This window comes from Heloderma suspectum, chromosome 2, assembly GCF_057233095.1.
Source record: "Heloderma suspectum isolate Gila_16-S chromosome 2, 16-S_ref, whole genome shotgun sequence".
In the NCBI taxonomy this organism is placed as follows: domain Eukaryota; kingdom Metazoa; phylum Chordata; class Lepidosauria; order Squamata; family Helodermatidae; genus Heloderma; species Heloderma suspectum.
In genome coordinates this window covers 102,206,698-102,231,794 of record NC_139459.1, presented here as the reverse complement: position 1 = coordinate 102,231,794, position 25,097 = coordinate 102,206,698, and the positions used below count along the sequence as shown (strand labels likewise).

Sequence of the window (25,097 nt, the reverse complement as noted above, 5' to 3'; positions counted from 1 at the left end):
AATGTCTGCCGCCGCATGTACAAAGTGTGTTTGGTTCCTGACACCTATAATGTCCCATGCAGCAACTGATTATTTAAACATAGTGCCACTCAGATCATAAATGGTGTTGATTATCTGTTCAGAGAGGATGGAAGGGGGCTGTGGGACCTGGACTCCGTCTTCTTCCTCTCTGGAAAAGATGACTGGTACAATCACTGACAGTGTTATCATTTATTTATTTATTACAATTATTAATGGCCCATCTGGCTGGTCACCTAGCTGCTCTGGGTGATGTACAATAATAAAAACAATTGAAAACAATAAAATTCTACATTAAAAACATCACATTTCTAAAAATACCCTAACCCACCCCAAACGCCTGCCTGAACAACCACGTTTTTAATGCATGGTGGAAGCTCATTAAAGAGGGAGCATGGCGGAGTTCCCAAGGGAGGGAGTTCCACAGAGTGGGGGCCACCACAGAGAAGGCCCTCTCCCTCGTCCTCACCAGCCTAGTTGTCCTGGCTGATGGGACAGAGAAAAGACCATCCGAGGCTGACCTTGTTGAGCAGCCTGTCTGCTGTTGCTGGAGGCGCTCCAACCCTTGAATTTGGCCCGGAAAACAACTGGTAACCAGTGCAACTCCTTCAGCACTGGAGTGCTGTGATCACGCCAGTGGCTGCTTTTAATCAGGCGAGCCACCGTGTTCTGTACCAGCTGCAGCTTCCGAACCGTCTTCAAGGGTAACCCCACATAGAGCACATTACAGTAGTCTAAATGAGAGGAGACCAGGACATGTACTACCGATGGGAGCAGATGGTCAGGAAGGGGTGCAGCCGCCGTATCAGATGGAGTTGATACAGTGCTGTCCGGCTCACAGCTGACACCTGAGCCTCCATGGACAGCTGGGAGTCCAAAATGACCCCCAGGCTGTGGACCTGGTCTTTCAAGGGTAGCCGTACCCCATTCAACACCAGGTCAACATCCCCCAACCTACTCTTGTCTCCCACCAAAAGTACCTCGGTCTTGTCAGGGTTCAGCTTCAGCTTATTCCTCCCCATCCAGTCACTCACCGTCTCCAGACATTTGGACAGGGATTCTATGGCCAACCTTGGTGAAGATTTGAAAGAGAGGTAGAGCTGCGTGTCATCTGCATATTGATGACACCGCAACCAAACCTCCTGATGATAGCCCCCAGCGGCTTCACACAGATGTTAAATAGCATCGGGGAGAGGGTGGAACCCTGTGGCACCCCATAAGTGAGGAGGGTCCGAAACCTCCTCTCCCATTGCTACCCTCTGGTACCTGCCAGAGAAGAAGGACCGGAACCACCGTAATACAATGTCTCCAATGCCCAACCCCTCCAGGCGGTCCAGGAGGATACCATGGTCAACGGTATCAAAAGCCACTGAGGGGTCGAGGAGAACAAGGAAGGAGCATTTGCCCTTATCCAGAGCCCTCCTTATATCATCCACCAAGGCGATCAAGGCCGTTTCTGTCCCATGCCCAGGCCTGAAGCCTGACTGAAATGGGTCTAGATAATCGGCTTCTTCCAAGTATGCCTTCAACTGCATCGCCACCACCCGCTCAATCACCTTGCCCCAAAATGGCAGATTTGAGACTGGGCGAAAGTTGTTAAGAACTTGGGGATCCAAGGGGGGCTTTTTTAAGAGCGGTCTTATAACTGCCTCCTTGAGGGCTAATGGTATCATTCCCTCCTCAAGGGAGGTGTTCACCACTGCCCTGATCTCACCCACTCTCTCTCTGCAGCCCATAATGAGCCAAGATGGGCAAGGATCAAGTAAGCAGGTGGTTGGCCTTACAGATGAAAGCACCTTGTCCACTTCATCAGAAGGAAGAAGCTGGAACCAATCCCACAAAACCGGTTTGCCACAGACTGCCTCTTGCTCACTAACTGTATCCACAGCACATGGAGTAACACTCCTAATCCGATCAATTTTATCTGCAAAGTGCCTTGCCAAGGCCTCACAGGAGGCCTTAGAATGCTCCAGCAGTTCCGGAGCCACTGGACCGACTAGGCTCCGAACCACTTGGAACAGCCTCCTGGGACAGCACTCTGCGGACGGGATAGAGGCAGCATATTATTCCTTTTTTGCTGCCTTCACCGCCACGTGGTAGGCTGAAGATACAGCTCTAGCCTGTGTCTGATCGTCTTTGGAGCGAGACTTCCGCCACCGGCGCTCTAGCCATCTCACCTCCTGTTTCAGAGCTCGTAACTGCGGATTGAACCATGGTGCAGTCCAAGCCCTGTTCAGGGGGAGAGGGCGTTTCGGAGGCACCTAATCTAATGCCCCAGTGATTGCAGCATTCCACCCACCCACGAGGGTCTCGACTGAGTGGCCATTGGCGTGCTCCAGAGAATCCCCAAGCATGTTCAGGAATCCATTCGGATCCATAAGACGCCTGGGGCGGACCATTTTAATGGGTCCTCCACTCCTGTGGAGGGGTTGTGGTGGAACCGAGAAGTCTAACGTCACCAGATAGTGATCTGAACATGACAAGGGAGTGGTGGATATACCCCCGACTTCCAGATCACTCGTCGCTTCTCCAGAAACAAACACAAGGTCTAGCGCATGACTGGCTACATGGGTGGGCCCAGTTGGAATAGAGTGCGGCTCCCAGGTAGCCATGGTCTCCATGAAGTCCTGAGGTGCCCCTGTGAGGACAGCCTCTGAATGTACGTTGAAGTCCCCCAACACTAGTAAGTTAGGGGACTGCGCACGCAGAACAGAGACCACCTCAAGCACCTCGGCCAGGGAGTCAGTCGTGCAGTGGGGTGGACGGTACACGAGCAGAATTCCCAGACTGCCCTTCGGGCCCATCCTCCAGTACATGCACTCAGCAACCCTGGTCTCCCGGAGAGGGGGTCTGGTGAAGATCAAGGACTCTCGGTAAATAACAGCCACTCCCCCTCCCCGATCCCCAGCCCTCAGCTGCTGTGCATACGAAAATGCAGCTGGACACATGGTTGCAAGAGCTGGAGTAGCGGCCTCAGCCAGCCAGGTCACTGTAATACATGCCAGGTCTGCACCCTCATCCAGGATCTTGTCATGGATGAGGGAGGTTTTCTGGGTAACAGACCTGGCATTGCAGAGCAGCAAACGAAGGCCAGAAGATGGAGTCACGCCTCCCCCAGCCATCCTTTGGCTCTGGACAGGCCCAGAGCAGGGGATAGATACTACACATCTCTCCCTTGTTCCCCTTACCTGGCATGGCCTGCCCCTAGCGCTCTGCCAGCACCTGCTGCCCAGCCTTGGTATAGTGTAGCCCCCAGCACTTCCCCTGCTGCCTCCATCAGGGGGACACATGCCCCCTCGCTCCCACCGATCAGGCAGGCTACCCACCCCTAAAAATACAACAGAATCCCCCCCAAAAAACCCGCCACCCATCAACAATTAAAAAAAAAAAACCCCTTTAAAAATACTGCCAGGCAGGAGTCCACAGTGGTGGTGGCAGCAGCGGCGGCGGCGGGCACAGATCCCGGCTCATGGCTGCGTCTACTGCAGTCCACTGCTGCACATATGTAGATGTGGATCAGGGCCCACATGGAGAAAGTTATTTACTCCCCAGGGCCGGCCTTACCATTAGGCAGAGTGAAACAGTTGCCTCAGGCAGCAGATGCTGGGAGGTTACAGCAAGGTGTTGGAAGAGAGAAATGTAGTCCATGTGGCCTGCTCTTCACCCCCTAAGTTAGCCTGCTGCCTCCAGGTGTGGTGGAAGTCACTGTCCCATCATCAGCATTGAAGACAGATTCATCTGTCAGTCGGCTTTTAGGCATGGGACAAGAGGGGATGCTATCTTGTTTTCTGCCTCAGGCAGAAAAATGTCTTGGCCCAGTCCTGTTACTCCCTACCAATGATCATCATTAGTTGAGATCTCCAATTTGAATCCTCAGATTTTGTTCCGATATTAGATGTTTTGCATTGATTTTTCCCTTTTTTCAGTAAGTTTTTAATAAAAAAGAAAAGTGTAGTTTATAAAGGTCTAAACGATTTAAGATCATATCTTAAATATGAAACCAGAGGCATTAGTTGTGCTCTTGAAATCAATGAGCAGTTCTAGTTGCCACTAACTTGTCTCATTGATTTCTATGGGATTTAAAAAAATTGGTTTCAAGGATATGTAAGTATAACTAATTTTCGTTTGATATACTGAAGAAACTTAAAGGGTTGTCAAACTATATGGGACTTTTATTGCATTAGTATATGATTATTTCATATTTTTAAAAGATACTTTAAATTGTTTCTATCTTCTGCTTCTCTGTATAGAACTAATTAAATTTTAGATAGGTGATATGATTAAACTGAGTTTACCTGTACTGGTTTAAATAAATGATATATGTTTGTATTGTACAATAATGGTTATCACTCTGGTCCATCAGAAATGAACTGCCTCAGAAATATGTACTGGATTAAGGGCGCAATCCTATTCATGTTTAGATAGAAAGAAGTCCTGCAACTCCCAGCATGCCCCAACCAGCATGGCTGGCTGGGGAATGCTGGGAGTTGCAGGACTTTTCTTCTCTCTAAACATGCGTAGGATTTTGCCCTAAGTAATCTAGTTTTGACAGCCTGTGGGAGTGGTTTGACAAGTTTCTTATAACAAAACTAAATATGAGTACTTCTCTCCTTCCTCTCTGCCACCCCAACTAATTTTTGGAACAGATTTAGGATATGTGGTTTTGCAGGCCACATAGTGAATATTCCAAGATACAAAATAGTTTGCTCTAGCTTTCTGAGACTATTTTGTCCTTGATATGTTTCTACTATATTCTCTCTTCAGGAGAAGTTCCCGGTCAATGTATTTCTTTTTCTATTTTAAATAAGTTCAGATAGTTCCTCCAGTGCTATTTTACTATCTAGCATATTGAATTATGTAGCAATGCAACATCAGTTCTTCATTTATTATCAAGATTTATATCCTGCCTTTCTATAAATATCCAAGTTGGTTTGCAGTCAAGATTACAATACATAATAATGAAAGCAAAAATCAATAACATCAACAAAAGACTAAACTAAAAAACTGAAGAGGCAGCAAGAGGATCAAGCTAAAAGCTTGATAAAGATAAAATTCTGTAAAAGCTCACTAAAATAAAACTATTTGCCTCATGTCGAAAGGCGATCAGTGATGAAGTCAGGCAGACCTCCCTGGGCAAGGCTGTTTCAAATCTTGAAAATGACTGAAAAGTTCTTTATTTATAGTTCTTTCCATAAAAATGCTTTAGCCTGGGTTTCATTTTATCTGTATGTTAAGAGAAGTTTGTGTTTAATATACGCCTGAAGAATGGGATCTTATTGATTTATTCTTCATTAATTTTTCATATGGATGTGCTTAATCAATTGAAGAATAAAAGAAATAATGAAACAAAATTTGGTGCTGTTATCAAAGCAAGACAATTGGTCTCCTATGTTGAACACTGAAACTGATTTTCTATCCATTTATAGTAGTTTAAATGTGTGGAATACCCCTGAAGACAAACAGGGCAACTTAGCACCACACTTCATCCTTTACTCCTACATGTGCTGCTCTGTTTGCTGGAGTCCCTTACTGCTGACCCTCTTCAGCAAAGCTGTGCATATGGAAGTGATGCACATGTATTGCAATGCACAAGACACTGGAAGGTTCATGCCCAAAGTGCATGTTCCTGATCAATGTGACCTGAGACAGTAGATGCTGAGCTCTTATACTTTAATCAGCAGAATTTTGTCAGTGCTTTTTAGAGCTTCACACTTAGTTTTTTTTCAGCATGTAATTGATGAGTGATGAGCTCTCAGTTCTTCATAACACTTTGTTTTATTGTTGCAGGTCATTTTATCAGGAATTATAGGATTAACAATATGGAAGAGACCAATGATACTTTTGGTACGTGTTGGTTAAAATGTGGTATCAGAGCATATCACAAGGTTTTCTTAATGTAATAGCAGTACTGTTAAAAGTGATATGCTTGCTTTCCTTTTAAAAATAAATAATCTCTGAAGGAATAAAGCCATATTAAGAAGTATATTCATTTTATTTGTTCATGCTACTGATGATAGCAACAATGGGACTTTTATTAACAAGGGGTAATTTTATATGATATATTCAGCACTGTCGGCCTGCTTGAAGAATATTTAATTACAATACAGATGTACTTATTTTAATGTAATCAATATAATGGAATGCTATTTGCATTCATGAAGTTTGGCCTAGTTTTGAACAACTGATTCAGAAAAACGCCCTTAATAAATGTGAACTCACCTTCTTTCTAAGTATTTAATACTTGCATTATTCAGCTTTTGAGGTCAAGAAGCTCATTTTGTTTTTTAGTGGCTTTCTAGTAAGAGCTTGGGTGTGGAAAGGACATCACGTTTTCAGATATCCTTTTGCACATAGTAATTTTCATGTCCTTGTTGGTTGTTTGTTATATGATATAAGATTCCATTCTTTTTAAGCACACCAAAGTAATTTAACAGGGTATTTCATGATGCTGTTCTTTTGATGCTAATAAGCAGTGATTTTTAGGTGATATCACTTGCTGTCTAGTGCTATTGCAGAAATATTGTTCTTCTATATTTGTTACAGTTGTATAAGAACTTATGCTAGTACATTACTATTTGGAAGAAGGGGTGGGACCTAATATAATTTTTAAATGATTCCAAAGAGTGATTAAGGGCATAGTCCTATTGGATTGCTGCCTGCTAGATGGAAGCCTCCAATCTTGAAGGCTTTTGAGTATCCAGTGCTCTACCGAGCTGCTGCCAGCAGGGCAGGGGAAGCAACAAAGGTGGTTTTCGCCTCTCCCTCCTCTTTTTTTCCCTTTCTTCTAGACAGGCCTCTGAGCCTGTCTAATAGAAGTGCACTGGTGGGGTAGCGCCAGGACTGAACAGGTTATAGGATTTTTCATATCCTAGCCTCTCTCCTCCCACCAGAACGATCCCCTTTTGACCTCTACGAGGTCCTCCAAGACTGCTTTTGCAACCTCAGAAAGCAGCTGGCACGATTCTTTTCATGGCAGCTGCAATGGGGAGGAGGGAGGGATTGGATCATGTAGTCCCCCTCCCAAGGTCATAGGAGTGTCTGTGGTTTTGGGAGGGAGATGCCAATAAATCCTATGGTCCATGGTATGCTCTCCAGGGACCATAGGATTTCTCTCCCTGGTCAAGCAAGTGGTAAAAAGAAAAGTGTATTTTCATGGTTTTAAGGTATTTACTTTTTAGTGGATTATATTAGCACATGATCCTTCTGGGATTGGACATATACATGTTTAGGCACAATGCTATACAAGTTTAGGCTCAGTGCTGTTTCACCAACTGAGTGGATTAAATTCTGAATCCACTTTTTTATTTGTGAGTATCCCCAAGAAAATAATTTTCAGTAAGACTGAAGTCTAGCGCAGTATGCCCTGGTTGCTGCTGTGCCATAAACTTCAATATACCTGGCTTATTTATCCCAAGAAAGTCAGCTGGACTACTTGAATTCTAATTGGGAAGACCTCTTTGCCTCAATGATGCAGCTTTCTCTGTTTTTATAATATTTGTGACATAAGGCACAATCCTATGCATGTTTAGACAGAAAAAGCCTACAGCTTCCAGCATTCCCCAGCCAGCATTCTCCAAACTAAATAAAAGTTTCTACTCGCTATGGTTTGAATTAGAGTAGCTTCCTCTGTTGGATAAAGGTGCTTTCTCCATCGGAAGATCCTCTGGATCTAATGCTGTAACTTTCAGTCTGCTAAATTTACATAAACATTAAACATGCTTGAAAACAATGAATACTATCTGTTTTTAAAGGTTTCAGCCCTGCAAGAAGTTTTATGTTTAATTTAATATTGACTGGTATGTCTCCTCATATTCTTTTTCCATGGTATAATATTTTCTTGTGTGTGTGTGAGATACTCGTTTTCATAGTATACTTCCTTCCTTAAACATTTTTACTGGCTTTTTACCACGATAAACATACTTTAAATTCTTATCTGTTATATGGTCATGCTCCATAAAGCTGCTTTTAGGATATAGGACAAAAACAACTTTAAAATGAGTAACAACAACAACCACAACTATAATTGTTGTGAATCACCCAGAGAACTTTGGCTATTGGGCAGTATACAGATGTAATAATTAATTATTTAAATTTAATAAAAAGGCAGTTGAAAAGCAAAAGGAGAGAATTAGCTGTAGTTCCAATTCAGTCCTGGGAGCAATACACATGGAGAGTTTATGTCCTATTCACTCTCTGCTCTTGATTTTCACTATTTCCCATTTGTCTCACTTGGACTTTGGTTTATTCTAAGTTCACCAAGATTTAGCTTCCTGCCCCCAGTCTCACAGCAACTAATCTTAATCACATGTGAGCTGAAACTAAATAATTGTAAACGTGCAACAGAACAGTGAGAAAATACTAAGTGACTGTACTAATTCATATGTACTCAGCTATTTCCGCTGGACCTAAATACATCAATATTGTTAGAGAACTTAGCAGCTGATGCTAAATTGACATCCCTTTCCAAATAGCAGTCTAGTGTGAAGTGAGATTGAAGAAATAGGAGCTGGTGGTTGGTGGTAGGTATTGGAAAGATTGTAAAAGAGGAATAGGTGATTTCTTATGTTCTCTTCCAGTTTCTTGCCATTTTAATATCCAATTAGCAAGTTGCTAATTTCCCCTCCTAAGTTGCAGCCTCGCCCTCCTTGCTGTATAGCGCATCATTCCAGCAGGTTCTCAACTCTCAGGAGCAGCTTTGGGGAGTACAACAGGCTGCAATGGGAAGGAGGAGGGAGGAAAGCCCTGTTTTGCAATTCTGCTCACTGTTTTCTGGATCCAGGCTATATATTTGTCATGTCTCTTGGTGGAGGTAGAAGTGGCAGTGGATCAGGACACATTTCCCTGCTGTAAGTTTAAACCTTCAATGTATTTGAGTTTCATACTTTTTTTATCATATCGTTCAACTAGTGTTTGTGTGAGATTTACGTCTAACTCTCTAGAATGTTTCTAGAGGGGTGCACAATTAGATTGGAAGGGCTGGCATCAAGGCTTGGCCTTATCTGTCACCTGCTGAGGCCCATACTCCACCAGGGAGCCAACTGCTGCAGTCCCCTAGTTCTGCTGCTGTTCCTTCCCCTTGCCATAGCTGAGTTTTTATCCACTCTCTCTCCCTGTCCCAGAAAAAGAAAGAAAATGAGTAGCAACAGCAGAAGCAGCTGCTGCCACTACTTGCTTGTTTACATGCCGTCTCCCATTGGTGTAGTGGAGACTCAACCATTACTCAAAGAGAACACAGGAATCTGCCTTATATTGAGTCAGACTATTGGTCCATCTAGCCCAGTATTGTCAACACTTACTGGCGCAACTCTCTAGGGTTTCAGGTGGGATTCTTTTCTAGCCCTACTTGGAGATGCTGGGGATTGAACCTGGAACCTTCTGCATACGAAGCAACTGCTCTACCACTGAGCTACAACCCCTCCAGGGAAAAGGGGAGAGCTGAGCAAGTAGTGACTGTTCTTCCTCTTCACTCTTGATGCTGTTCCCTCACTCCTCCACTTTTTCTTGAGTAGGAGAGCAAATGGTGGTGGAGGAGGAGCTACCACCTGCTCACTTATTTGCAGCAGGCCCAATCCCTATCACTGCCTAGAGAGAGGAGGTGAGGTCAGGGCTGGACCTGGCCTGTGGTGAGCCAGATGACATGGGACAAAGCCAGTAGTCAGGACCAAAGAGTTAGTCAGAAACAAAGGACAAACCAGGAGACATGGTCAAGGAGTAAGCCAGAATCAAAGAATAACCAAGGATACAGGAACACACCAGCACTCAAAAGATCTTATTGCTTAAGCAAGACACAACTGGAACAGGAAACACTGTTATACTCCTTCTCCCAGAGGATCCAGTGGCCAGCCTAAGTGGGTGGAGTCAATCCAAGACCTAAAGGTACATCCAGAAAAGATGCCACATGTAGTTTAGTGGATTACCACATGAGGTAGCTTTCCACAGATCACAGATGGAGTAGCATCTTCTATTCCTTGCCATTGTCACCACTACTACTCTTGCCCACCTGCTCTCTTGAGAGAGAGAGAGAGCAGCAATAGCAAGGAGGAAAAACTGTGTCTCCTTGCTTGCCCACTAGTGTTCTTGCTTTGGTCCAGAAGTGAGTCAGAAAGTAAGCAAGTAAATGGCTTTTGTGGCTTCTTGTTGCTGCTTGCTTGCAGCAACCATGATGGTGAGGAGCACAACGGATCTGCGGCTCAGAGGGAAAGTGGCTGATGGAAAGGAGGGGGTGGACCCACTGTGAGTGTCTTGCTCCCCCCCAACCCTGAGGTTCGGTCTAGAAAATCACATGATTGTCTCCCTTCAGCACTGTTACGTTCTGCAAGTGCTCACCAGTAAACCTGTATTATATTACTGGGAGACAGTTAACTGCCCAGACAACTGTGGCTATTGGGTGGTATAGAAATGTAATGAATGAATGTAAGTTACTAATTCAAATCAAACATTTGCATTTGTTATCAGACACAGGAACAACCTATGGAAGTAATCCTGTACCTTCAAATCAAACAGTTAGAAGAAATCTTGAAGAAGTTTTAATTGAATGAATTGGGATTTCCTGGATGATTGCCTTAGATTTTAAATGCACACAGTCTTAAACAGCCAGGAAACTGTTGAGGCATAATCCATCTGCTTATTCAAATTCACTGTGTAATTCCCGTACTGTGAGTCTCAGCTAAATAAATGTGTGCTATATCAACAATGTATTCTGTTCTATTTTTGGTAGTAGAGGAGGAAGTAAACCGTAATTGAATCCTTCAGATTCCAGCCTGTGCCCTTGCTGGAATATAAAATAATTTTGTTTACCTCTTACTATTTGTACTGTAAAGCATCTTCAACATCTTTCCTTCACTGCAGTATGAGTTTAGATATTTCATCCTTACATTTCATAATATTGAACGTACTGAAAAAAAATGTAACAGACTGAAATAAGTATCAAGCACTGCAGACAGCATTTAAAAGTTCCTATACAAACTTGTTGGGGTTAGGATCCTTTATTAGGATCCTGGCATATATTTTGGTGTACACTGAATTGAATACAGTGTACAAAATGTGAGGCACGGAAGGCAAAGATAAAATATAGAATAATGAAGAGGTTGGCATGTTTTGGTAGGATGCCTAGTCACTTACAATGTCTTGCGTTTTTTATTTTGTTCCAGGTTAACTTGTTTGTTTTGCTTTCTGTTATCTGTGTTCTCTTGAACCTGGCGGGATTTATTCTTGGATGCCAAGGTGCTCAATTTGTGTCCAGTGTACCTAGATGTGATCTGGTGAGGACATTTTACCTGGTTATGTCTGAATTATAATAGGTGGCAGTACTTGTAATATAAAGCTTTACCAATCTTGGAAGACTTAAAAATGCAGATATTGTATATCAAAACCAGAAAGCAAAATATACCATCTCTCTCATAGTAATTTATCTATTTTTATTCTGCTTTTATTTTATTTTTTATCCACGTGGATCATGAAGTGGCTTAGAAAAAGAATAGCAGTAACCATACAAATACCATAACCATATCATCAAATAATAAACAGACGAATCTGTGAACCTTTGAATTCTCTGTTCAGATCCTATGCCTATGCTCACATTTCCCATCAGCCTTTGGCTTTCTCAGTTATTCTGTATCCCCCAACTGAAATTAAATCTTAGGGTGGAAATACACAATGACTCAGGTTGTACATTAGGATAAGCTACCACAGCTTGCATTTTGAATATGCAAGCTGTGGTGGGGGCATGCCGCAGCTTATTCTAGGTTTGTCATAGAGTTGTTTGAGGGTTGCTTAACCCTCAAATAACCCGTGATGCCCAGGTTCGCACAACATGACCAGCAGCAGCATGCCCCCGCCACGGCTTGCATATTCAAAATGGTAACCAGCATGCATCTTGGAGTCCCACAGGTTAATTAACCCATGGTAGCTTTATAGTGACGTGGGAACCAGCCCATTATATGCAACATGGATCTTCTGCCAGAAATGGCATACCCGTGATGTACTCTGTCCTTCTGTTATACCCAACTATGTACATTCTAATGCTCTTAGATTAAAAAAAATAACTTGGGCTTATGTACTCCTCTGTTTCATTATTCAGTAGGAACACACAGCAAAACTTTCAAGGTTTTTAATTCCAGCCAACCTACATAAGCAGTTTCTCCATTATTTATACCAGGCAATATAGACCCTTTTGTAAGGCAGGCTTTCAATAAAATGACCTTTCGTAATCTTGAGACTTTAAAAGCTTAGAGGTTTTTTACACACTTCCATCAATGCTCAGTATAACCAAATATGACATCTGCAGAAGCCCCCATATGATCAGGGCTAGTTCTTTAACCTACATTAATGAATATAAAGATTTTCTGATATGGACAAATGAGTAAGATGTGACATATATAATATCTACTCTCTGTCACACATAACAGTTACTCATGCAATATATTTATTAGGTCAGCGATTGCTTTATGGTTTTTAATTCTTTGCTTCACTACAGTGCAGCATTTTTGATGATGTAAAATGACTTAAGTGACAAATACAAAATGCTAACTAACTTCCTTGATATTAAAGGTTGACGTTGGTGAAAACAAGTTTTGTTTCTGTTGTGAAGAATTTTTGCCAGCAAAATGCACAGAGAAAGAAAACGCATTGAAGCTATATCCAGTCCAGTCATGTGGTGCAGTTCACCTTCTACTTAAGGTGAGGTCACCACCTAATATTGACTGCACTGGCAATGAGTAAATTGCAGTAAAAAAAGAAAACAGTGGTATAATGTAATTCCTTGTTGTATAGTAATGTTGACTGCTTTCAGATGTGTTAAGTCTTTTTTTTTTAGCACTTCTTCATTGTTTTTTGTTCAAGGAATAAAGAGGGGAGGGGGAAGAAGCTGAGAGAGAGGACCTGTAGAATAAGGTAGAATTTTCCACAATGTTTTGGTAAAGCTGGTGATAGCTCACTAATCTGTTCTTATTTTGTTGTAAACTGCTCTGAGCGTCACATAATTTGAGTCTATGTAAACTCAATCTTACACCCATGTATGGGGATATGACGATATGAAGAGCAAGAGCCAAAATACCTGAATCTGTCTCTGAGGGCCAAACATTACATTATAGTATTCACGTTTGTCCCTGCGTGCAAGGTTTTTCTTTCATAAATAGCCAGCGTGGGGACCAGAATCTGGATCAGGACCCCGGAATGAGAGGTAGGAGGGGTTGAACCCTTGTGGTCTGGATCACCACACGTATGCGTGCGCGCACACACACGCACGCACGCACACACCATATATGCTATATTGCATGGGGATAATGCTTGTATTCAGGGGCGAGCCACGTGAATAATGTAACATGTTGTTTGGCCCTGACAGAAGGTCTAGGAACTCTGAGGTTGCTTCTGTAGTCTTGCTATACACAGGCTTTCTCTCAGAAATAGACATGGACCATCAGCCATGAGTTATTACTCACAAATGGCGTGTGTCCTTAGAACCGCATGAAAAGCAGCCCTAATATACTGTTCTACAAACCTGTAAAAATAATCATAATCTTCAACAAATATTACAGGATTAGAGAAACCTATAAGTATTATATTTGTTAATATTTCAGTAACAACCAAAGTTGTACATATGAATTAAGTTTTCTATAATGGGGAACAAAAAGGTGAATAAAATGCACACTTAATGAAAAAGAAATTACCTGAAAGGCATAGGATTCTAGGGAGTATCACCAAGCTATGGTAGTACTTGTCATTATGATACACAGTAGCTTGTCTGTAGTAGCTAGGTTTGTATGTGGATTTCAGAAACAGAAAAAAATCATAATGGGTACAAGAGAATAATTAAAACGTAACCAACTTCTGTTCTTGAAAGTTGGAAGAATTGGTATCTTATGTAGATGTCTGTATGCTTTATACAAAATATCTAATAAAAAAAAATAATGATGCTCATCCTTTTTGTTGGGTCTATTGGCTCACCTTTGTATATGTTAATTACTTTTGTAGTCTTTTTTTGTTCCACAGAAAGTTCTCTTTGCGCTCTGTGCTCTGAATGCCCTGACCACCACAGTATGTTTAGTAGCTGCTGCCCTACGTTACCTGCAAATATTTGCCACAAGAAGATCCTGCACAGTAAGTGAATGCAAGGTACAACTTTTTAGTTTTTAAAACTAGTTGTTTTAAAAACAATTAGTTTTTAAAAAGCAGAGGGACAGAAGGAAGTCTACCTTACGTGAATCCTACTTATTCTTTAAGTAGAGAAGTCTTTAAAAAGTAAAAAAAAATTTTTTTATCTTGTTAGGAAGAATCCCATGTTCGTGTAGAGGAACCTGAAGAACGAAGTCACATTTCTGATCCGGAAGATTTTGTGCCACCTGTCCCCCCTCCATCATATTTTGCTACATTTTACTCTTGCACGCCTAGGATGAATCGCAGGTAAAGTGCTGACAGTCAAATAGTTTGGGATATTCTTGGTCACTGTCTGATAACTGATTTAACCAACAGCACTTCTTCCTATTAGTGCTGCCACTTTCCTTGTTTATTTCTTTTTTACTGCTGTGTTTTCAATTGTTTTTCATTGATTTGTTATGTTTTCATCAGAATTCTGTTTTTTATTATTAGCGCTTTGAGCGCCATTTGGCAGGAAAGTGGAATCTACATTTAGTGAATAAAGGATAAATATATTGTATAAGTAATACAATATCTATTTTTGCAATTTAGAAAAATGGTACATTGTGCATTGTTGATTTGATTGTTTTTCTTTATTACTTGGATCAAACTATATTACGCTAATTATGTGTGTAAAATAACAAATACATTGTATTTTTATTTCAAAACATGAACATTTGTTTTGTTATATGTTTTTGTACACACTGTTTTTGTACACACTGTTACAAGGTACACATTCAAGCGACTCTTAATTGCAGACCGAGTGTCTGGAACTTTCCAGAAGAAACTGTGGTAGTTACTGGGCTGAAATACATTTTCCCATTATATGGGAAGTAAATGTTCTTTTTTAGAGTCATAAATATAATAATTTAGAACTGAGCAAGTAGCAAGTCTTAGGTAGTTTAGGGTGCAATCCTATGCATATTTAGACAGAAAAAAGTCCTACAGCTCCCAGCATCCCCCAGCCAGCATACCGCAAGTTGTAGGACTTCTTTCTGTCCAAACATGCATAGGGCTGCACCCTTAAAGGCATGAAACAGACATACAGCAATATCTTGGTGGATTTTTCTGGTGAGAGACTGGACAGCATCTCCTGGAACCAGTGCTTAGATTCCAATGCATTTGATTTGTCAGACCTTGATCACCAATATTAATTTCATGATTAATAAGTATAGTAAGTGAACTATTGTGCCATATTTATAATGTTTAGTTTAAAACCTGATCAGTTAAAAAAAATGCACCCTGGCTTCAGAGAGTCATTTTGGCATTCTGTTGATGATGTTGAGGTATCTTAGATATTCTTATACAGTCATTCCCCTACAAAGCATGTAGTGGGGAAAAACAGGATAAACCTTTCCCTTGGAGATTAGTATTGCCATAATGGCCTTTAAAGGGAATTGTAGAAATAGTTGTTTACATTCTCAGATGTAGAATTCAAACTTCTACAGCATACCCTTAATAATTCAAGTTCTTTTATGCCCTCTAGTTCCTCATTCATTGTATAATTGACTGCAGTATATTATATTTGTATGTAATATATGCTGAATCCTCTAATCCTGAATGTCTCAGTACTCTTAAAGAAAATATTAATTGTTCAAGTAAATAGCTCACATTATGGTCTTGTGGTGTTCCGCTTGTAAAAAGGAAATTCCCAAACTGGAGTTAGTCAAAGATTCAAAGAGGAGAAGAATCAATGATTTGGGGAAGTGTGAGGGGAGAAGGAGATTATCCTGTCCTAATTGTCATTATTATGAAAGTGATACAGTTTTGCCAAGTATGTGCATGGTTTTTTGGCTTTCCTTTTCATTTGGCTTCAAAGTATATGAATAATAAATATTTGTGTATTTGCCCTCATTCTTGCCACTTGGGATCAGAGTGCTATACATAAAATAATAAATAATTCCAAGAGCTTGAGGCTTGGGGCATTATAAAATTTCTATAAAAATAGGAATGAGGAAGTAAATACAGAGGAAAGGGAAAAGGAGGAAGAGAAAGCTCTTCATGGTCTCTGAGCATCACACAAATGGGCTCTGTGCCTGCGTGGAGCCTCAATTAGGGAAAAAAACTTGTATAGCTGAGGCGTTTTAGGCAGGAACCCTCCCCTCCATCTACTGTGCATGTCCCTGTGGGTTCCCTCTGTCCTTTTTTGACTGCCATAGCAGCAGCCTCATTAGGGAAGCTTCTCACTGATCAGCTTGTCTGATTGTGTGTCTGGTGTTTTTATTTCTCTCCCATTGTTTAGCTTTTCTTTCCTTTTTTCCATTGTGATTTCCCATTGTTTAGCTTTTCTTTCCTTTTGCTTATTGCAATCTTCCGATCACCTGTGAGGGTGTACAGCCCTCAGGGCTCCCTTCAGGAAATGTGTGTAGCGCGGAGAGTAAATTACCTCTTTCAGATTGTCCCTCCTTATGCCCTTTTTGCCTAGGAGAAGGGCATGTGGTGGAATTGTGCCCAATTTGCCAAGCCTTCTCTAAACAAGCAGGGCGCAACTGCTTGGACAGATTAAAAGCGGTACTTTGGCGTAAGGCACTAGAAGCTGTCAAGAATCCTGACACTACTATGTCTAAACAAGCTTCCATTCATTCTTCCTGTGCTCAGCTGACTGAAGCAGTATTTGTTCCCCCACCTGCGCAGATGGGAGGTGACTCCCCTCAGCACCCCACTCTGGGCACATCAGGCATGCCGGAATTGCCACCTACACTGGGTTGGTCTCTGACAATGACCTTATCTATGAAACTGACTAACAAGGCTAAGAGTTCTAAGCAGACCAGTATGGGGGCAGTTGAGCCTAAAAAGAAAAAGAAGAAATCCTCTAAAAAGCTCTCTGAGGAGAGTCAAGATCGACCGACAGTGTCGGTGTCTGCCACCGGGGAGTTTTCTCCAACCCGTGGTCAGCACAAGTCTCTAAATCTGACCTCTGATCCTCGGGTTTTTGACTGGCTTTGATTGCGATGGTAATACCCCCAGCTCCACCAATGCTGGCTTCTCCTGTCACTCAACTGATTTTGGCACCTTACCTCGATACCTGTCGCATTGTGTCGACATCGGAAGGCAAGGTATGAGATCCCTCATCAGCACCTCCTCCTACATACCATACTTTGCAGTAGAGGCCTACCACACAGATGACATGGGTCACCAGACTCGATGTTTTCAATGTCTTCTGCCTGTGGATATCCATCTTCTTATTACCGTCCATGGGATCGATCTTGTTCCCCACTGGGCTGGGATCGCCAATTGGATTGGGATTTTTATGGTGGCCCAACACGTTATTGGGAAAGAGAGTGCTCAGCCCCCCCTCCAGGATTGGCATTATTATTGTTGGGAGTATTCAGGCAAAGAGCGTTATTATAGGTGGCTAATGCTTCAGCCTCTGTATTGAGACCACCTGAGACTGAGATCACCTTCCCGGCTCCACCTCCAGTCTCTAGGAACCAGGACCCATCTTCCCTAACTGCTAAAGAGGAGCACTATAGTCGGTAGCCTTTGACCACATTACCGAGACCTGGCGAAGTTGCTGTTGACCTGTTGGCACCACCTTTGGTACCGTTAGATGCTGTTCCACCCTTGCCACGGACATCACCATAGTGAGATTGCTACACATTTGTAATAACTTATCGGGGATCGCCGAGACATGCCCCGCTCTAGGAGACCCCATTGCAGCTGTTTCACTCCTAAAGCCAAGCACCTGTCAGCCAAAGCAGCCAGGGGAAGAGCCAGCAGGCTGTTTGGGAGCAGCAGCAAGTGGGGGAGGCCAGGCAAGCAGTTGTTGCTACTATGCAGCACATCCCGGAAGTAGCAGGGAGACGCTGCTCAGCTGGCCAGCGTCCTGGGCGGGTGGGGCTGCAACAGGAGAGCGTACTTAATAAGGCAGCATTGAGCCAAAGTGGGGGTACGGAGAGAAGGCTGAGGAAGCAAATGTTGACTGAAGGCTAACAAGACCCCAAGGATTTGGAGGAGGGAGAGAATGCAAAACCACATGGAGGACAAGGACTGCAGGCAAGAAGAGGGAGGAGACAAAGACCAGGTGAAAGAGGTGTTTCAATCTGTAGCCTAATTCCTGCAGCTGTTAGTGCATTGGGAAGAGGAATAAGTGCCAGCAGGGGCTGTAAAAACAGAAAAGTGAAATGGGAGGAGAAACATGTACTGACCTGGCGGGAAGAAAAAGAGCCCGAGGCTGCAGGTGACAGGAGACTTGGCAGAAGAGCTGGCTCAGCTCCAGATTGGGTAAACCATTGGATGGAAGGCATAGGCATCCCCTGCCCTCATCGTGTGGAAACTGCCTAACTGGGTCCTCAGTGGAGGTACAAGACTGTGGTTAGAAAATCCTGTCTTGGGGAACATCTCTAGGGGGAGGTCAAGGCAAATGAACTCCTGTCTTCAGAGCTAATTTCCCCAACAGACATGGAAGACAGTGAGAACAGAGGATACTCCCCAACTCCTGTTGCTTTTCCCCTAGGGATCAGTTTGAAAGTTGCTCTGCAGCCTTTTTAAATATTAAGCAGGAGAAGTCTGGTTCCACTCCAACTGGGGCTTGTCCTTTTGTACACGCCCAGCTAGTCACAAAATATCTCCAGTACCTAATGAATGTAAACCCCTCCTTCCAACTACACTATCTCATCTATGGATTGAGATCCCTCAGCTCCACCTGTCTTGCTGGTTCTGCGCATGGAACAGGCAGTGTTTCAGAGGCAGCTACCTCTGAGGTCCTGGATTTCAACTTAATCCTCTTAAAACAGGGATGGCGAATGTGTGGCCCTCCAGATGTTGTAGGACTGCAACTCCCAACAACTCTAGCCATCATAACCAAAGTGAGGGATGATGGGAATTGCAGCCCCACAGCATCAGGAGGACCACATATTCTCCATCCCTGCCTTAAATACTTGTCTTTGTGAGGCCAAATCAATTCCATGTGTAACAAATTATGTTTAGACATTCAGTTCTTACCAGGCACTGAAGGAAGCAAGCTATATACAAACACTTCGTTTTATACATGCTGAGCATTTCACTGCTACCTGCAATCTTGTTGTCTTACCAGTAATGAAAATACTAATTAAGTAATTGCTAATTAAGATAACAGTATTAGCATTAAGGCTTGCACAAGAGCTTCCACATGAAGACTAAAGAAGAAGGAAAACAAAGTGAATACTTCCTTAGGGTTGAGGGTGAATGCATAATTATGTGATAGAGTAGAATTACAAGTTTTGTCAGAGGGCAAATGTGTAGATTGTGTGTGTGTGTGTGTTTTTTACGTTTTATTGGGGATGGAAGAATTCGGCATTGTCAGCTTTAGACATGTGAATATGTGTTTGGCAAGGGAAAAAATTAGGTTTATTATCACTGCTGATAAGTGGCCTATCCATCACCCTAACTACAATGTCAGAAAACAACATTGTTATGGAAAATCCTACCCCCATAGGCAGCAAATGTTCTTTGTTTTTGGAGAAACGCTCAAACTGTTCACTCAATATGCATATGCAGTGCATCATGTGAAATATCATAGTTTTAATAACATTCAGCATTTAATTGAGCCCCAAATTTGCCTAATGTCCTCACAGTTCAAAAGGCAAGGATCCCCTTGTTGCTTGAAGAAATCAATGTCTCCTCAAAGATTTCCAAGAGCTCTGTGATATCACAGTAGTTGAGCCAGTGACAGGCCTATGCCTTGTGATACCTGGCACCTGACCTATAAATCTAGGGTCACATAGCTCATTTGGAAGAATAACACAAGTCCACTGTGATATCAAAGGAGTCAGAAGCCTAAAGATAGGCATAACAAGTGAGGCACAGAAAAGTAAAAAAGGAAAGCTGAGTAAGGTGTGGGGAAATGCATGACACTCAGGATGCAGGTTTGCAAATGGTCATGGATTGTTATCATGATGAGCCTTTGGTCAGTCTGTATAATATATAATAATGTGCTAAGGGTTTTGACAGTGGCAGAGGCAGCAAATAAGTCCTCAGGCACTGATTACCTGAACAGATGGAGTCCTTGGAAAAGGGGTGCTCATACAACTCTCCCCCCCATTTATTCAGTTAATATGTGAAGGGATAGAAGGAAGGTTCCTGCTATCCATGCCTCGCCTATTCCTACACTTCCACTGTCCGTGCCCTGAGCAGTCACACATTCAACACTAGTGAAAAAGGGGCCTTTGCCTGAACAGCTCCTCCACCTAGTAGGAAACTCAAGCCAACTAGTGTTACCAATTGGGTGGAGGAGTGGAACTAAGCACAAAAATCTTCAAAGGTGGTCTCCAAGGAACGTGAGTGGCAATTTTGGCTGGAAATAAAACCTCCCATTTGTCCTGGGATAGATGGAACTGGTCAGATAGGCAGGTTGAGAAGAAGTCCAAGGAGGTAGGAAGCCTAGAGGGCACGATGGTCTAAGGCAGGGGCAGGCAGAATCAGCAGTGTAGTGAGATAAAGGAAATTAAGGGAGGAGCAGACAGAGGCCTGAAAATAAGTCTGGGAACTGAGGAAAGGAGAGCCAGCAAACTCGCCAAGGGCCATATTCGTGGCAGGAAGGGGTGTGTTGGAGGGAGACAATGACAAGAGCACTGTGTAACAGATGCTGGCTATGATTTTAGATTTGTGATTTGAATTTTCTGAGAACTTTAAAATCTGGTATTATTTATCATGGTTTTCCACCTGTTTCGTGTGCATCGCCCTGAGAACATTTTGTTATAGGGTGATATATAATCATAGTAAGTAATAAATAAATAGGAGCCACGGTGGCTGAATGGAACAGGGCAGAAATAATAGGAAGGAAATTAGATGCTTGAGGAAACAATAGACGGTGGAGGCAAATGAAAGGACCAAGGAAAAGATAAGAAGGGACAAATTATGCACAGGATTAGAATTTCCACCTGTTTTCTGACAGAACAATGCGTTTAAAGACTGTGATTGGCAGAAATGTAACAGTTGCTGTGAAGAAATGATGAAAGCTGTAATTGTTACTTTCCTGCCTGTTGTGCACCTTTTTAAAGGTGCAGAAAAAGCAACAATCCTATAGAGGGCTGAGGAACAGGACTGGGCCGTAAGCTGTGAACAAGCAAGGAGGATCTCTCTTGCCCTATTTTTATCCTTATAAGAGCAGCCTGGTATAAAAATGTTTCCCGCAAGGAAATACTTGTTTTTAAAACAAGTTTTACCTGTTGAAGTCACAGGAGTAAAGCCAGAAAAAAATGACACCACTGTAGGCAAAAGACCTTTGGAAGCCAGAGGACAGTGGGTCTAGAACCAAGATAGACTATGCTTTCCATGTCCTGAGCAGAGAAGGCTCCACTACCCTTGAGGAGATTCACATATAAGGAAAAGTCCACCAGGTGCAACTTCTCCCAGAGTGTAAAGTATGAGAAAAGCCACATCAAGTGAAATCCTCACTTCAATACAAACTCATACAGGAGCCCTTTCAAGATGTAACCTTGAGAAGTAGGAAGCTGGGCTCAAAGGTAGTGGAGAGGGGGGTGAATTTCAAAAACCAATTTGACCTAACCAGGAAAACCTGCTATGGAGGCTGAGAGGCAAGGGAAACTGTGGTGCAGGCTAGGCTCCAGCCAGGCTCCCTGTGTGGGGCATGAGAGACTGTCATGGTGGGGTAGCAGCATCAGGCTTGGCTTGGCCTCTTTCTATCCCAGATGTGGTTGGACTACAGTTCCCATCATCTCACCATTGGCCATGCTGGCTGGGGTGATGGGAATTGGACTCCAACAACATCTGGAGGGCCACAAGTCCCCCATCCCTGTTCTGTCCACTTGGGTCAGCATTTCTGCCCTGGCACAGGTGTTTCCATTGCGGACTTGCAAGATGAGGAGGTCCTGGCTGAGCTTGGGCCTCCCCTCCCTCCCTGCCTCCTATGTGGACTGTAGTCCAGAGACAGGCATCAACAGTACCTAGTGCATCAATATAGTATAATGCTATATAATGTACAATTTAGCTGGCTCTTAGATGAGGTCATCTACATTTAGGGCTGTATGTTTCCCTTCCTTTCCTCCAGATAAGGCAGTTTTATGACATGCCTGGAGACAATCTGACCACTTTATAGTATGAGGTAGCAACAGCAGATACAAAGTCTCACAAAGGGAAAATGGAAATTGCTTGAACTACTGGAAAGAAAATTTATTGTCCAGCATGAAAGACTAATCAAATGCTGACCATTCCTGTTTCTTCACTTAGTCTGACTGATGTGCCATGAGTCATTGGTACCTGAATTATAGAACCAAGCCAACAATTTCATGGGAAGCCTGAACAGAATATTCTTATTCTTTTTCCTAGCTCCAAATTAGCGCACCTCAATTCAACTTCACCCACAGTAAAATCTTAGCACAATGTTGAGACACTTTTGTTAAGAAGGGGGGTTTGCCAGCTTTCTTTTCTGCATCTTCTAGGAGGCCTGCATGTCTTCTCTTGCATCTTTTTGAATATTGGTAAACATTCTTATACTGCAGAGTTTTGGGGAGCTAATCTTCTTTTGAAGGTTTTCTGTTGTTGTTTTTTTAAATGTATTTGTAACATCATTCTGTTGCTGTCCAGTTTTTTCTTCTATCTTCTTGATCGTATTGTTTGCATCCCACATTTGTATTTAAAACACTCAAAGCAGATTACAGAAAGTACAGACAAAATAGTAATTTCCCCATCCTGCCCTTGCTCCAGCTACAGGTCTACAGGAGAAATACTTGTCAGTCTTCAGGAAAATAATTTGATTTAAAAAAAAAATATTTTAAAGAGGAGACACTGGTACTGATTATCCTTGATGTCACAGGCACTAACAAATAGATGCTCAAGTCACTCCTGAAACTATATAGCAGTGGACAAATGCGAGTGGTGTTTGCTAAACAAAACACCTTTTCAGCACCAGGAAAAGTAGTTTGAATGCTGGGAAAATGTGATGGCCTCTCAACTGATGTGAGAGGCCATCATGATGAGGAGGTGATTGGATTCAATTTACAAATCTGGGGAAACTGAATAGTGGCTTAGCTTTTCTTGTGAACCTAACTAAAACAAACAGGTTTAGAGTTGCTTTGATAAGGACAAATGGGTTGGATTGAAAGGGTCTTTCTGCATGTTATCTTACATCTTCTGTTGGAGCACAGTGCAAGAAAAGTGCTCTTTGGATCCAACTCTGTGACCGGGTTCACATGATTGCAGGGGTAAAAGAAGCCATTGTGGCTTCTCTCCCCTCCCTCGCCCCTGCATGTGTTGCGTGTGCCCCGGTTGTTTGCATAATTACCCGTGCATGCTGCATTGTGGGTTGGCGAGTCTTCTGAACCCAGTGCATGGTGGGGATAGCTTTGTACCCACCCCACATCCCACAATGTGCAGTATGTAACCGGCACATGCACAACATGTGCAAGGGCAAGGGGAGAAGCCACAATGGCTTCTTTTACCCCCACGATAGTGTGAACCCGGCCTATATATTTGCCCAGTTTCACCAGCCTTGTCGTTGTTAGATTTGTTGCTGAATTCTACAAAACCCTCTATTTTGAGAGTTCAACCTCTGTGGCTGCATTTTAAACTAGACTCCATCCCACCTAGGGCTTGGTCAGAAATGCATATTGAGCAGCCTCTGGGAAGCTGCGTTGATGCATAGAAGCCTGTCAGCCATAGTGAACAGTGATGATATCACTGCCATGCCTTGGGACCCACCCTGTTGTAGCTTTCAGATTGCAAATGAAGGATCATTGTACCACCAGCCCACTTCATATTACTTACCAGAGAGGAATGGGGGCAGATGGACTGACCAGAAGGCCTTTATAGCCCAAAGGCTACAACAGGATCTTCATCTCTGGATACTGCTTTGTATTTGTGGTGTGTCGGGGGAAGATGGGATCATGGGAACACAGTATCTGTTGGTCTGTTTGCTAGTGAGGTGTAGAAACAGGAAACATATTGCAAATGTATAACCCATACATTTTAAAACTTGCAGCAAGTTATTAGAATACAGAACTCCTTTTCACAGAATCTCCTGCTTAACCCCTAAAATCAGAATGTACTATGTTCTCATTAGGACAGAATGTAAGAGGTATTTATTAATCAATGGCTAAATTGCATAATGATAAGGTATCTGTTTTCAAATTCCCACAATCTGGAAATGTAGGTAATCAATTAAATATCCACTTAAAAAACCAAAATCGTTAAGCAAAGCCTCATGAGAAATGCTTGCTTTGAAGGTCATTTATCCTCATGTTTGTTTTGTTCAGTGATAAACAGGGTAGGGAATGTTAAATATAGTAGGAAATGTTAAATGCTAGGATAATTACATGCAATCAGAACTGACATTTACACATAGTAGGCACATAAAAATGAAGTCTTAGCATGGGTTGCATTTCAGTAAAGAGAACCTAGAATATATTCACAGATAACCATTCTCAGCATGTCAGAAATAGATTTCATGAATTTTTCATGATCACTGCACTTCATTCTGACACTACCTGATCTAGAATTAGCTGTGTGCCAATTGAGATGGCTTTGTGTACCTGCAAGCCTAAGCATGAAAAAAATAAAAATAAACAGAACATTAGCAACACAGAGTTGGGTAGGAGGGGCTCCCTATCTGGTATTATAGAGTCCTTCCTTGCCAGCCCTCTACTGAGTGGATATTGTATAGCTAGCTTAAAATCCAGAACATTTCTGGCTACGTACGTGCATTTTCCATTTCCCACACCATAGGTATCTAGGATTGTGTGTCTAACTTCCAGCATTCATTTAGCTGAGTGGTTATATGAAATATTTGGATCATCTGTACTTTAACTGGATTCAGGATTAAAATGCTTTGGCACAGTTCTTTCTTCAATAGTCCCTAGCTGGGTTGTTTTAAACTCCTTGCAAAGATTCTTGAAAGTGTGTTCTAGAAATTGCCCTTCTTCCACACAAAAAATAAAATTACTGTTATGGTCACTTCGTTCTTTGGAAGCAGAAGTGTTGAGATTTTTATAGCTGATACAAAATGTTTC

General features: G+C 42.5%; 1 protein-coding gene across 3 annotated transcripts in view; it reads left to right on the top strand.

Annotated features, from left to right (window-relative positions):
* The window catches only part of ENTREP1 (endosomal transmembrane epsin interactor 1), a 52,694-nt gene that overhangs the window by 5,154 nt on the left and 22,443 nt on the right, over positions 1–25,097 (top strand). For all 3 annotated transcript variants that reach the window (XM_084834350.1, XM_084834349.1, XM_084834348.1), the window contains exons 2-6: positions 5,806–5,862; positions 11,169–11,279; positions 12,568–12,696; positions 14,008–14,115; positions 14,285–14,418. In XM_084834350.1, coding sequence (XP_084690476.1) covers positions 5,806–5,862; positions 11,169–11,279; positions 12,568–12,696; positions 14,008–14,115; positions 14,285–14,418 — 539 coding nt within the window. The remainder of the gene's footprint in view (positions 1–5,805; positions 5,863–11,168; positions 11,280–12,567; positions 12,697–14,007; positions 14,116–14,284; positions 14,419–25,097) is intronic.